At 38.4% G+C, this 14,566-nt stretch overlaps 1 protein-coding gene across 2 annotated transcripts in view; it reads left to right on the top strand.

Annotated features, from left to right (window-relative positions):
• ZC3H12C (zinc finger CCCH-type containing 12C) overlaps positions 1–14,566 on the top strand; it is a 65,977-nt gene that overhangs the window by 15,972 nt on the left and 35,439 nt on the right. For both annotated transcript variants that reach the window (XM_066619997.1, XM_066619996.1), the window contains exons 2-3: positions 6,287–6,434; positions 13,214–13,977. In XM_066619997.1, coding sequence (XP_066476094.1) covers positions 13,286–13,977 — 692 coding nt within the window. In that variant the 5' untranslated portion in view covers positions 6,287–6,434; positions 13,214–13,285. The remainder of the gene's footprint in view (positions 1–6,286; positions 6,435–13,213; positions 13,978–14,566) is intronic.

The raw sequence follows: 14,566 nt of genomic DNA on the forward strand, positions 1-14,566 counted from the left end.
CATGCATGATATTGGGCTATAAGTATTCAGAACATTTCTTAAATGAGGGCTTCTAGTTACTAGACAAGAAGTATTGAGATGGAAAGTAAATGTCCATAAACAAAATAAATCTGATTTGTAATTTTAAAAAAATCTACCTTGTAGCACAGGGAATTGGGGACTAGTATTTACTGGTTGCCTGGTTTAGCCTAATGTTTCCCAACACCCCTTTCCTTTCAGTTAAGAGAGGACTCTTTCAAGCATGTTCTACTCATGTGAGGACTCCAGGTTCAAATATACTGCAGTACTTTAAATTAGAAGTTCTTTTATGTGAAGAAAAAATTAAAGTGACTATGGTTAAAAGTTGGTTGCCACCTTTTTTCTTGATGGAAGGTCTGTCACTAGGAAAAGAAGATAGCAACTTTTGCTTGAAGCATACATTTAAAGGTACTCACTGCAATGAGAGGCAGCTAGAAACTGTGACAATGCAAGTAAGATATTCAAGAGTGTCGCAACTGTCTAGTCAGCTTCTTGATTTTTTGCAAGCATAAATTTGATGAGTTTGAATAAGAAGTGTGCTTTTTTCTTCTTCTGACTAGAGGATGGTTATAGAGGTGCACAGTAGTTTTGCCTCTGGGTCTGTTGATAAAAGCTCAGGTCATAGAAAATCCAACTCCCTGCACAATACTAAAAAGGCAATGTGCAGGCGACTGATGTAGAGAAGAGATGTGGGAGTATTAAGCTTTCTCCTCAGGCAATCTGCTCTGGCTATTGTGAGAAACATAATATTGAATTAGATTTAAGCATTATTAGCCCTGGGGTTGCAATGCTAGTTACTGGATTACTTTACTAAGAATAATTGAAATCTCCTGTCACTAGTTACCAGTACTTCTGCTCTTGAGAGAAAATTTGTCTTTCTCCATGTTTTTAGATTGTTGTTGATTTGGCACATTTCTCTATAGTCCTAAGATTCAATTGTTTTAAAGGATGTAGTTCATAATGATTTAATTTAGGCCAAAGTGTGCTGCTGTAAATAAAAGTAGTTTTATTACCATTATTCCAAATAGAGTGAGAAAGATTTAGATTTCTGCAGGTATAAATTAATTGCTCACTGCTAAACATAAGGGTATTACTGAGAAACCATGTAATGCTGGCATATTATTATTATTATTATTATTATTATTATTATTATACATTTAAACAAATATACATTAGTAGTAGTAGTAAGTCAAATTAGTTCTGCTGAACTCCTAAAATTGCTGGAAGTCACAAAGGAGTATTTAAACTGGGGTATACCAGTTGCTGAGCCAGTAGTGTTACAACTGAGATTTTAGTTTATACTCTTCTGTGGAGGATCTCCAGGTGAGATATAAAGGCCAAGGTTCAAAAAAATGTTGACCTGGTATCACAGCTAGCTGTTATTGCAGTTGCCAGTGACCCCTACTATTAGGTGGAGAAGAAAAACTGCCCCTCCTTTCTCGAAGCTCTCAACACCTTGGGAGAGAGAAGGGAGGTGTTCTTTGCCTTCGCAGGGGAATTTTGCAGGTTGCAAAAGCAACAAGGTATTACTTTGGCTCGGAGGTAGAGTGTGAGTGTGCACAGTGCATGTGTGCGCATGACAGATAACGTTCCTTTCCCAAAATAGTTAGCTACCCAGCTCCAGAATGTGTCAGGCATTTAGATATGTGATCATGTGTATGCCTCAATATGTTTTGAAAGCACTATCAACTTCTATTCGGGAACCTTTAGGCGCAGGAAAAAAGAATATTTCTGTTGTTCTTCTACTGCTCTTTGCTTTGAAATACTCTTGTCAAGTGTGTCTGACATGTTCATGGTTATTCATGTCTAATCACCTGACACTGAAGAGAAGGCAAAAAAGTTCCTGAACTCTGCTGTTCATGGAGAATAGGCTTACCAATTTCCAATAACCATGATAGCTCAAAATGGGACCCCACCATCTTCATTGGCAGCATATCTCTGATTGACACATTAGGAGCAAGCAACAGGAGGTGGTACCTGCTGTTGTGTTCTACTTAATAGCTTCCTGGGGTGTCTGACTACCACTACCTTTTAATCTCCAAAAGTGGTGAATATGACCCTTGGGCTAATCCAGCAGATTTGTTTTTATGTGGTTTATTAAAATTCACTTCAACATTACTGTGATTTGAAAGAGATACACCCAGATATTCAGTGGTGAACTCTGATTGCAAATTCTCACAGTTTTGCTAGGATTGAGGAGAATCACTGTACCTTCGTGGCTGAGAAAGCAAGAAGGGTAAAGGACAGCTCTGCCTACTGCTTTTTATTGACCTATAGTAACCCCTTGAATTTCAGCATTGTGTTTTAAATATAGCAGTGGGCGATTAGACTGCTCGGTTTGCTGGATCTGAAGGCTTTGGTGCAGAACTAGAGTTTAGTTTGCTCATGTGTTCTATGTACTTTCTGGTAATGCCATTGTCACCACTGTGGCAAGAGACCCATATTGTTTCCTGCTAAGGTCTCTTTACTGCCCTTGATGTATCCAGTAGAAAATCTAGTGTACTGGTTAAAAACCTAAAAATGAATACTTTTTTTGAGAGCATGACTATGCCTTCATAAAACTACCCCAACATATTTGAAAAAAAAAAAATCTTGGCAATTTCTAGTCTTTGGCAATGTCCAGATCTTTCTAGGAAGCATTTTAAAAATGATTCAACAAGTGCTATCTCAACACATTCAAATATCAGCATTCTGCTTTTGTAACTTTATAATGTGCACATGTGTGTTGATTTTATATATTACCCACACCCACTGGCTCACTTCAGATGTTGTGAAACTCTTTCTGAAAACCACAGTTTGGAGATCGGGAAGGAACATGAACAGGGTCACATACTTTTTCTTCTTCTCCTCTCACGTGCTAATTCTCCCTTTTCATGGTTTTTGCAATAACCATATCATGTGCCAGGATAACTGAACTGAGTAAACTACATATTAGCACTGATCACTGATTAGCACCGAATTGCCTCCAAACTGGTTTTAGGTGGATTGGTTAGAACTAAACATAGTTTAGTTTACCTAATCAGATGTCATGGAAAACTATGCTTCTCGCAAACCATGGAAGGAAGGAGGAAATGGTCCATGAGAGGGAGGCAGGGATACATGAGCCCATGGGCAAGTTCACAATCTCCAGACCAAAGTCACTGCTGATATGCATCGCCAATGCATATTCTCATAATTTTGCTAGGACTGAGGAGACTCACTTCCTCCTCAAGGTTGAGGAACCTAAAACTGGGGAGAACAGCTCTGCAAGTTGCTTTTATTGACCAATAGTAACCTTTTAAAATTTTAGTTTGATTTACAGCTCAAGCCTATGCTGGTCTACTTGCAAGTAAATTCCATTGTGTTCAGTCAGGCCTTCTCCCAGGAAAGTGTACATAGGATTGTAGCCATTTGTGATTTTGAGGCATTGGCTAAAATCAATCTGAGTTTGATTCAGAATGATACTACAGTCCAGAAGGCATTGAATCCACAGCTGCAAAACTTTCTTCCTTCTGCAGTAATGTAACAATCACAGATTTTGGAATTAAGGAGAGTTTAGAAACTTGGAATTCCAGGGCCTTAATAGGACAGTACCCAAATTCCATCAGAAATGTTCATCTTGCTTATGATTATAGTTTCCAGATGTGTTCTAGTTCAGTGAAGAGAACCAGAATGGAAGGCACAATTGCCATGTATTGCAGAGGTCCTCTTCACTTCCTTTTTTGCAAGACAAATTTGGAGGGTGGGAGGCAGGCAGGAGCATTGGTGATGAGCTCTCCCAGGCTTAATCCTTCTAAGCATTTTAGATAACTCTTGGAAAGACTTTGAGCTTCAACCAAGAGAACTAGAAGATACCAAAATAATTATGAGACTGGCCAAGGGAAGGAAGCCCATCAGTAGAGTAATCCCACTGGTATTCAGGAGAGGTTTCTCTAGAACCACTTTGAAGCCTGTATCTTAAGCACTTCTTGAATAAAAGTCCCTGATAGTTTTCAGAGTTGCAAAACTTCCATTTATAGTGATTTAAACCAAATGTAACTTACAGGAACATATTTTGTTTGTGAAGGGCAAATACTCTACAGAATTTACAGTGAGACACGTGGAACCTTGCAACAAACATATTCCTTGCAACATTATGGTTTCCTTGACTAGAGCTCACTTTGTCAGTTGTAAGAGGTGGATAGTGAAGATGATGTACTTGTACACTTGGAATAACGGAAAATTGCTGTTTGTAGCTCAGCAGCAAAAGGAGTGATTTCTGCCCATAATAAATGGACTTTAAATTGAATGTACACTTATGTCAGTATCTCTTGAACTAGGATGTGTATGTAAATATTTCAGAACCCCGAAGTACACTGCTTACATTGTACTCCCACGCTTTGTGGTTAGCATTATGCTTGTCCTTTAGCTATCTCATCCCTGTCAAAAAAGCAGTTGTGTAGCTGTGCAAAAGGTACCTAGAAATGTGATTCTGCTAGGACTCCAAGGTGGTGCTTGCAGCAGAGTAAACCAGACAGGAATCCCTCATTCGCCTACAGATGTTTTAATTTGCTTAACATTATCCAATACCAGTAACTGAGGTAGTCTAAATAACCACAGCAGGAACTGATTAGCTTTTTCAGATCACTGCCTTTATTTGCTGTTTGCAAAGAAGCTTAATCCAGTGCTGGAGATCAGGCTTCCTGCTGTGGCTTGGGATAATTTTTTCTTTTTCTTTATGTTCACCCTGGCAAAAACTATGGAATTGACTCCCCCTGTTTCAGATTAAAAGCCTCAAAATCACAATAATTTTGGGATATGGGTGACTTTTAAAAAAATGAATCGTTCTGAGATATCTCTGAGTGATTCCTTTTTTCCACAAATTTGCCAGCTGCCACCACCAGAAAGATTAGCTGTAGAGTGAATGCAGAGCCGGATTCTTAAGTTGGTTTATGTGAATGTGAGCACCTGAAGATAGATGTTTTCCAGTCCATTGCATTGTTGCTTGAGTTCCTTTGTTTTATGGTGAAATGTTTGAAATTGTAAATGTAACAGATTGCAATGCACTAGGCTCACAATTCATTTTCTTTGTTCTATTTAAATGTTATTCATTATTTCCCTTCAGATCTCCTGTGCCTGCAGTAATAGGCAAATGCTTATTTCAGTATGGTTTCAGTTTTTATCTGTCTCTAGAATAGTGATGAAAACATTAATAAGTGTGCTGGAGTGTCCCTGAGCCCAATACAACAGATGATCTTATTAAAAATTCAGGGATCTTTTGAATGGCATTCTCCTCAGAGTTTTTGCTGTACCTTGTTAAAAGTATGCAATTGGCACTGTCACATTTGAATGTTGTTCTTCTAGCTGTACATGGTATAAAGGGTGAAAATGGGCTTTCTCTTTGTCTTGTGAAGACAGCATGCACACCAGATGATTTCAAGACCTGTAACATATCTGGTTTTGCTTTAAAAACAAAACAACTGAAAAACCCTAAGAAACTCAGTGAACTATTATCAAAACTGTTTCCCCCTTTAAATATTTTTATGCATTTCCAGATGCTGTTAGAGATTTCCCAATGAGAGATTGCCAAAAGTGGTATTTTCCCTTGCAGTTGTCATCTGTCACTTCCTGGTTCTGTTGCTACTCGGATGCAGTGAATGAACTCTGATACACAATGCAGTGTAAGAACAGAGGTTTTGTAGGCTTTGAGGAAAACACAAACAAATGTTTCCAGAAACTTGAAAACTTCTGTAAAGTAATTCAACACATAATGTGGATTACTTTCACACCTCTCCTTGTTTTTTTCTTCATTGCCTCAGTTTGATTTTATGTTTTGAAGTTGGAGAAGAAAACAGGTATACTTCTGCAACTGCTCCTGTACTGCATTTTCGCCCAGATAGAAGTGAAATGTTCTTTGTGGCAGAGTAAGCTGTATGTTTTTGTTTTGAGTTCTGTCGTAGAACCTTGCAACTTTTACTACTTAAAAATAATTCCCTTTCTTTGTTTCATGAATTAGAAACAATGAGGAAAAGCTGAAGTCTGCCCAGGCCAGGTGTTTCTTGTTGGCAGCCTGCTCCCTAATGACTCTGGCTCTCATACAGCAGCTGCCTGCTAGTCTCTTTTGTATGGCCTATTGTTGCTGCACACCCCTCGTTAATACACATGCTGCCCGGGGCAGACCCTGAGAATATCAACTTGCTTCTCTTAGAAACCTACAAACCTGACACAGGGTGGGGAGGTTGCCTTGCATCTGCCTGGCCAACTAATTGTGTGCTTTTTCTGGCTTCTGATTGGTTGCTCTTCTGCTCAGTAATAGGTTAAGCAAAGACATTGCCGTTCCATCTGGTCAATCATTCATTGTTCTGCGTGCCTGCCTGGAAGTTTGCAGCTGAAATGTGTTAAGGAGTTGCTTCTGGAACTGCTACAAGGAACCAGTATCTCTGTGCTCTCCAGTTAATGTAAGTATTTGTACTTGCCTTTGTCAGAGATGTAATTTTTACTTCTCTGACCCACTGGTATGTTAATCTCCATCCCAAATAAAGTAAGCACAAGATGTGCCAAGACTTTAAAAAAACACAACCTGAACTCAACTTAAGTTCTTAAAAATGTATTCTGTAAGTTTGAGACATTTAAGTGAAGAAATATAAAGCAGGCAAAAGTAATATGCTGCCAAAAGCTTGAAAATGGCTAATAGCCATTAGGTTGCTTATAGCATTTGGAATGCTACGATTTAATAGTAGACCCAGAAAATTCTGCCTTGGTTAGGTGAAATGGGCAGCTGTAAGGCTGAGATGAACTTCCTATTGTTATAAAATGGACTTCATTTCTCTTTGCAATATATGTTGCAGTCATGGGGTGCAATCCCACTCCATTAAAATCAAAGGATATTTGCCATTGACAAATATCTTTGTCTTTGAATCTTCCAGGTGATTCCAAAACCTCCATCTTTGGGTATGTGTATTGGGATGTGTGTATGTAATGAAGTATGTTATTCTGAAGCTTTTGAATTGCTATTTAGTCAATTTTGTATTTGGGTTCTAGATATTACATTAGATACTAAAGTGAGCATATCACTTTTTTCTTTGTACCAATATTCTAGAGTTCCTCTAAAGAGGGGGGGGGGAGACCTCCCTGTATCATTTGGGAGGGAAAGAGGCTATATGAAAGGGTTAAAAAGAGGTTTGCATTTCCACCACATGCCCTATTGTGTGAACATATGCATAAGTCTATTGAAAGTTTTCAGAAGATGGGCAGGCCACCAGTTGCTGGTCTCCTGCAGTTCCAGTAGACATCTGTTGCCCCAGAGCATTAACCAATCTGTTCAACGGGACATCCTTCCTTTGTTGGAGTGAGGGCTGTTGTCTACATCACTCTCTGAAATACAATGGTAATTAAATACATAAAAACTCCTGCAGTATGTGTGTATAACGTTATTTTGATTTGCATTAATACAACATCTCTGCTTACCATATATTCCAATTTTAATCAAACATATTTAAAACTTAAGTGAGCTCCAGCAGAACTTCTCATTTAAAATATACTGATGATAGTCTTGATACTGATGGTAAGTGAAAAAGAGATTTACTAGTGAGTATCAGGAAGCCAAAGCAATTGTGGACAAGCAGTTCTGATGCATAATTCCATAGGTTTGGTTGGCAATTTTTGTTGTTAATGTGTATGTGAGACTATCTTCTCAAGAAGCAAGAATTCATATAAAACTTTTCATAACTGAGCCAATCAAATATAACTTAGTAGTAGTATTCATCCATGTATATAGTACACTGGAACTCTTACATGAATCTCTGTAAGGCCTCTTTCAACATGTGAATCAAGAAGAATTCCTAATATTTTCCTTTTTATAGGTAATTGATCTCAGTTATTTTGGTTGTAATGTATGTGTGCTATATAGTGTACAAATTTAGAGGTGTTGTTTTCAAGTCTTTAAGACTATACGGAGATGTTGCTGCAGTTTTTTGGGGGTAAGCTGCACATTTGCATGAAGAGATAAAATATAGAGATGCAGACTACAGATCTGCTTACAGGAATACTATTTTTGGAAATACAAGCCATAATGTCAGTAAATCTTGTCATTTGGTTGCAATGTGCTCTAAACATTTGATTAACTAAAAGTGTTACATTTTCTATCTTCTCCATATAATGATCAGAAAATATCTAGGTCCCAAAAATGCTTTTCATTGTAATTGGTTTCATTGTAGATTGGTAGTATTTGTTTCCTAGAAAGTGTGTTCAGTTTCAAAACACAGTATTTTGTGGAAGATGCTTCCTTGGTTCTGTTGTCAACTGTATATTAATAATATCAAATGCACATAGAATTATGTATATAACTTAGGGCACAATCCTAACCAGGTCTGCTCAGAAGTCCTATTTTGTTCAATGGGGCTTAATCTCAGGAAAGTGTGGTTAGGATTGCAGCCTTATACACTCATTATAAAAAAAGTCTTCTCACTAATCTATGTTTAGACCTCTGTGACTTGTTTAAAAGGGCTATTTTGTAAATGTCATGGACTTTTTTTCACTCTGTGCCCACTGTTGGTTTATATTCTCTCACTGTACATTACACCTCTATAGCAAAAGGCAATTTCCAAAGTAAACGTCTTCTTTCTCTGGTCTACTTCTTACCTACTTCAAACAAGTAAACAAAAGAAAAATGTCCCAATCATAATCGGAAGTAAATCCAACTGGAATTAATGGCTGTTACTTCAGGTAGCACTACATTCTGTGCCAAGGCAGCTTTTCACAGTACATGGATTTGGAGAGTGAGCCATTATGTCAGTGTATTACTATTGCGATACATGAGCCAATCTAAACTTAAAAGTTTTTAAAGTGTTTAAAAGTGGCTTAAAAGTGTTGCCCATTAAATATACTTCCTCCAGTCAGAGCAGATTGCAGGGGTTATGGAACAATGATGTCGGAGCTTCCAGATTGGTTTGGCAGCTGCATTGTTCTCAGAGGGTATACCAGACGCACTTAAGTCCCCGTCTTTTTTCAGAGGCTTTGTTCGTACCAAATTATTCTTGCACTGTGCTAGCATTCATGATGGCTTGTTAAAGGCGTGTGTCCTAGCAACGAAAGGTTGGTTGCTAAGCAACATAGCTTTCCATAGGTTTTTCTTGTTTAAGATACTTTTTGGTGGTAGTTTTATGAAGGTTTTGAACTGTATTCTTTTATTAGGATACTGTTGTGATTTGTTAGTGGCAATGGGCTACAATTGAATAGCAACAGTTAGTAAATCACCATGTTCAACTTTACATCCTGAATTCACCTTGTATTTGGACCACAGCATTGTTGGAGTGAACTTGAAAGTTGTTGTTTTATAAAGTCAGACCTGTTGAGAGTTTTGTTAACATTTCCTCTTAGGAGGCATAAATTCAGCTGAACGTCCTTTACAGGAAATTGGGAATTCCAAGTCATCAATAGAAGAGTAATTTGTTGGAGACTGAGATTAAAAAGCCTTTTTGCTGTTTTGATTTCATAAACCAAACTGTACAGAATGGAAGAAGCTGGTCAACATGGGTAGGTGCTATAATATATAATGTAACTTTAACTTTTAAACCCTGAGCAAAATTGGTGATATAGAAGAGTATGAGAGGTGCAGGGGGGGGTTGGGTGGGTGGACAGACAACAAAGAAATGTTGGAGATAAGAATGAATTGGACATTGTTCACTTTTAACTCTTTCCCCCCTTCAGTATTTTAAATTATGATTATTTCTTTCTCCCAATCAGGTAATCTCCTTTAAATTACCTGAAGAGAAATGTTTGGAACAGGTTTTTAGATAGCAGATTCCTACATTTCTGTTATTAAAAAGAAAATATATTTCTCGTATGCATGTTAGCTTCAATCCAAGGCCCTCATGTGGAGCCGCAGGCTAAGTGCATGCAACAGCATGTGAAGTATTCTTCTGCTGAATGGGGAGGGGAGATAGGTGCCATTAGGTATAATAGCACAGGTCACCTGTGGAGGGTGGGTGGCAGGGAATGCAACACATCTCCCTCTCTTATTCCCCACCCCAACAAGGTATTACTCTCACAAATTGTGTATACACACCCTAAAATGCTGGATACAGGATTTTTTCACCTCTTGTAGTAACTTTTCATTCACATTGGGAGCACATTCAGATCTGTAGCGCTCAAGCAAAATTGTGTTTTATATGTGCTGATTTGTTTCTGGATTGGACCAAATAGTTGTTTTTTGTTTTATATAGAAATTCTGCAACATAAATTGCATTTTACTTTTTTTAATTATGAAAAGGATTCTTGCAAAAGCATTCTGCAGTACAGTGTACATATAGCCTATCAAAATGTTATGTCCACTGTTGGGTTGAACATGAATGTGGGGCATGTCCGGAGCCTTAATCTTGCTTCTTCACCTTATGTACAGTTGAAGCCTTGTGTGAAACCATCTTCTGAAACTGATTAATATTGCAAAGCAGCAGACAGTGCAACCACTAAATTAATTTTATACCATGCTCTCTGGGAAAAAAATTGCTTTAATTTTTGTACTATGTGACATGCACCATGTCTAGTCTTGTTGATGTGGTTATCAGTGGCATTACTAGGGGGTGCGGGCCACACCGGGTGATGTGCAAGGAGGGGTGACACTCACTGGGGGATGACGCACTAAAATCACAGTTTTTAGGAGCAACCTGTCATGCCGTATACTGTTGGATACGGAATTTACAGTGGAATGCAATGCAAAAACCAGAGTGAAATAGCTCCTTTCTTTCAGAAGTTATGGCCCAAAAACGAGAAAGAAAAAATGCATTGAGCCCTATGGAAAGAGAAACCGAGCCGTATCACACACTTACTCATGAGTAGGCAAACTTGCCTTAGTCCATCAGAAAGGGCAGGCTGAGAGGATTCCAACAACACCAGAATGGTTCCTATCCAATGAATGCAGCCCCAAAAAAACACCCAAGAAGGAGGTCCCTCCCTCCCAGCTGCGAGTGTATTGAGCCCTATGGAAAGCAAAACTAAGCCACACAGCCGTGTTTACTCGCGAGTAGGCCAACGTGCCTTGGCTTGTGATCAGGCCAGGCAAAGGGGAATGTGAGGACACCAGAATGGGCCTGATCTGATGGAACTGGAGCTCAACAAATGCTCCAGAAGGCAGCTTCTCCCCCCCCCCCCTAAAAAGGACACAGAAAAGAGGCTTCAACTGGTAAGGGGAATGTTTTCTATTTTGCACTTGTAAAGCCAGATGGGTCTTTATATTAATATGCTGGAAATAGAAGAACTTTAAACTAGGCACTGTGGAGGGTTGAAAATCTCACTCTTTTTGGGGGGGGTGTTATTGCAGGCAGACTACAGAGAAAATTCCCTTGGTGGAACAGGACTGGCTCCCCCTTATTTAATTATTTCTTTTATTTTAATTTAATTATTTATAATTGTTTGTTTTAATTTGCTTGATGACATCACTTCTGGCCATGACATCACTTCCAATGGGTCCTGGACAGATTGTCATTCTAAAAAGTGGGTCCCGGTGCTAAAAGTTTGCGAACTGCTGCAATAAGGTGTTAGTAAGTTGACGTGGGGTGTGTGTGTGTGACTCTACAAGTTTTCAAAATCACTAAAATCAGAGTTTGGAGGAATAATGCCATTATGTTATACAATAATAATAATAATAATAATAATAATAATAATAATAACAACTTTATTTTTATCCCGCCTTTCTCCCCGAAGGGACTCAAGTTGGCTTACAACAGATTAAAAACATAATTTAAAACAAATAAAAACATATTAACACATATCATAAAAAACAGCAGTCAGATAAAAAATAGGTAAACAGAGCATAGAGCAGCAGCAAATCGTAAAAGAATCAGGCCTGTAAAAAATATAAAAAGATGTTAAAAAGGCCAAAAACTCAGAAGGCTTGTTTAAACAGAAGGGTCTTCAGGCCTCGCCGAAAGGTCTCAAGAGAGGGAGCCATTCTTAAGTCAAGGGGAAGGGAGTTCCATAGTGTTGGTGCCACTACTGAGAAGGCCCTATTTCTTGCCTTCTATAGGGCCTATTTCTATACATCAATCAATGCGTAATTTCATGCAGAATGCAATGAAACAAACCACATTGAAATATCTGTGTTCTATCAAAAGGTACAGCCAAAAAAACCAGTGGGGGCAGGGCAATGGTACATCACCACGCCCACTACCTTGTGATGCCCACTGCATGGGGAGCCCACTGCATGGGGCAATGAGCAGGCCTCCCGTTCCAGTTGACGCAAATCCTAGTGACACCACTGGTGGTTATATTAATCAACCCTTAAGGATATAAGACAATAGTATGCTTCCTTTATGTGATAATTTATTTTACATAGAAATTGATGGTTTGTAATTCTTTTAAGGGATCTTTTTTCATCTTCTGTCGTTTTGTGTAATCTATGACTTGTTTCTTTGCCTTAGAAATCTGGAACTATGTAAACAGCCAGTATCTTGGTGCACCTTGTTTTCCCCTGCTGTCTGCTTTTATCGCACTGTGGAATAGGATCTGTAGATTAATAAATCACAAATAATACTTTAAAAAAATTCAGGGACTCCATGAAAATTGAAACAGGTATTTGATTATTGTTGTAATAGCAGGCTAGTTATTGCAGCTAAGACCCTTGGCTAGGCATCAGAAGTTGAATAAAAGTTCCAGCTATATCAGAATGCTTAAAGTACTGGCAATTGGAGAAATGGAAAGATTCACAGCTTTTTTTTAAACAAGATGGATGTGGTATGTCACAGCTGACAAACTATTTGAGCAACTGTTGTAATGATCTTACCATTGAGCTTCATTTATTTTTAATTGCTATTATAAAATTGCATTTACATGCCAGGAGATAATGCATGAAGGGTTTTTCTAGGCCTCAAGAATGTTGATGTTTGAAAGGTTTTCTTTAGGACCTTTTAGGCTGCAGTCCTAAACACACTTATATGGGAGTGAGGCCAATTGAACATGATGGGATTTACTTCTGAGGAGACATGCGTTGAAGTGCAATCCTGTGCATGTTTACTCAGAAGTAAATGACACTATGATTGAGTCTTACTCCCTAGTAGGTGTGTTTAGGATTGCAGGGTTAGACTTTTAGTAACTTGTTAGTAACTTTAATTCTGTCTCTTATGAAATGCTCTCCATTAATTTGTGTCTTGATGATTTTCAGTACATTAATACATACATCTCATAAAACAGTCCCAAATAAAACAATCTCTAACTAGTTTCAACTTTATTATTTCTTGTCTAGGAATACAAGATACTATATATTCAGGAATACAAGAAAACCAACAAAGTGGAGTCAAGTACATGCAGCAGCTTCATGGGCTTGAAGGATCATTTGGGGCATGACCTAGACCACCTCTATGAGGACAGTGCAGAGACACAAATAAGTGCAATTGCACCTTGGTCAATGGTAGAGAAACCAACAATGGATAAAATTAATTCTAGGAAAGAGGATGCTAGCAAGGAAACTTCTGAAGAAACTGGAAGTTCCAGCTGCGATTCTGAGGAAAGCACAAATTCCGATAATGAATCTGAGCGACCACCTACCATTGAAACAGAGTCATGCTTTTTACCTAAAAACCGCAGACAACTGTGTCGATCTCCTTGCTTGGAACCCCACATATTAAAACGTAATGAAATCTTACAAGACCTTAAGCTAGAGGAAGCCCACATACAGTCTAAAGAAGTTAAGAAACCTCCTGATGTGGTGAAAGAATATCAAACCAAACTGGAGTTTGCACTTAAGTTAGGTTACTCCGAAGAACAGGTTCAACTTGTCCTGAACAAGCTTGGTACTGATGCTTTAATCAATGATATATTGGGAGAACTTGTCAAACTTGGAAATAAAACTGAGACAGATCAGAGTGTAAGTAACGTTAACACTGGCATAATGTGTGAAGCATCTTCTCTTGAATCTCAGAGATCAGACTCTCCCCTTCAGGAAGATGTGCCAACGGATGGTGATAACCTGAGACCTATAGTCATTGATGGCAGCAATGTGGCAATGAGGTATGTTACAGTAAAATGATAGCCCTTGTATATTTGGATATTGAACTGTAACAAATAAGAGCACATATTTAATTTATGGTTACTCTTTTGCTTAACTCATGAACATAATATAGCGTGACTCCCTTCAGAGTAGAGCTTGCCCAAAAATGACAATATCTCTGAATAATGTGGACTTCTTGCATCACTTAAGCTGCAATTCTAAGTGCCCTTATGTGAAAGCTAATCCCATTAAACTTAATGGGACAGCCTTCTGAGTAGACTGCCCAAGATTGGGCTGTAAATCTGTCGCAATATGCATCAGTATGTTGTGAAGTCACAGTACAGTTCCAGCTATTACAAAAACGAGGAATTCCAAAACAATGAATTCCTGTGATTCTGTTATTTTTGCTGCAACTGACTAACATAGCTGTATGAGATTACCAAGGATGAAACTGTTTTGAAAATGGATACAATTGAAATGTTCATGAATCCCAAATCAACTTCAGTACTATAGCAAATTTGAGAATCACAAAAATGAGTACAATTCCATTGCATTTCGAGCTGCACAGACCTCTAGGACAGGGGTCTCCAAACCTTTCGGCTGGAGGGC

The sequence above is a fragment of the Tiliqua scincoides genome, chromosome 3 (genome assembly GCF_035046505.1).
Source record: "Tiliqua scincoides isolate rTilSci1 chromosome 3, rTilSci1.hap2, whole genome shotgun sequence".
Taxonomy (NCBI): Eukaryota; Metazoa; Chordata; class Lepidosauria; order Squamata; family Scincidae; genus Tiliqua; species Tiliqua scincoides.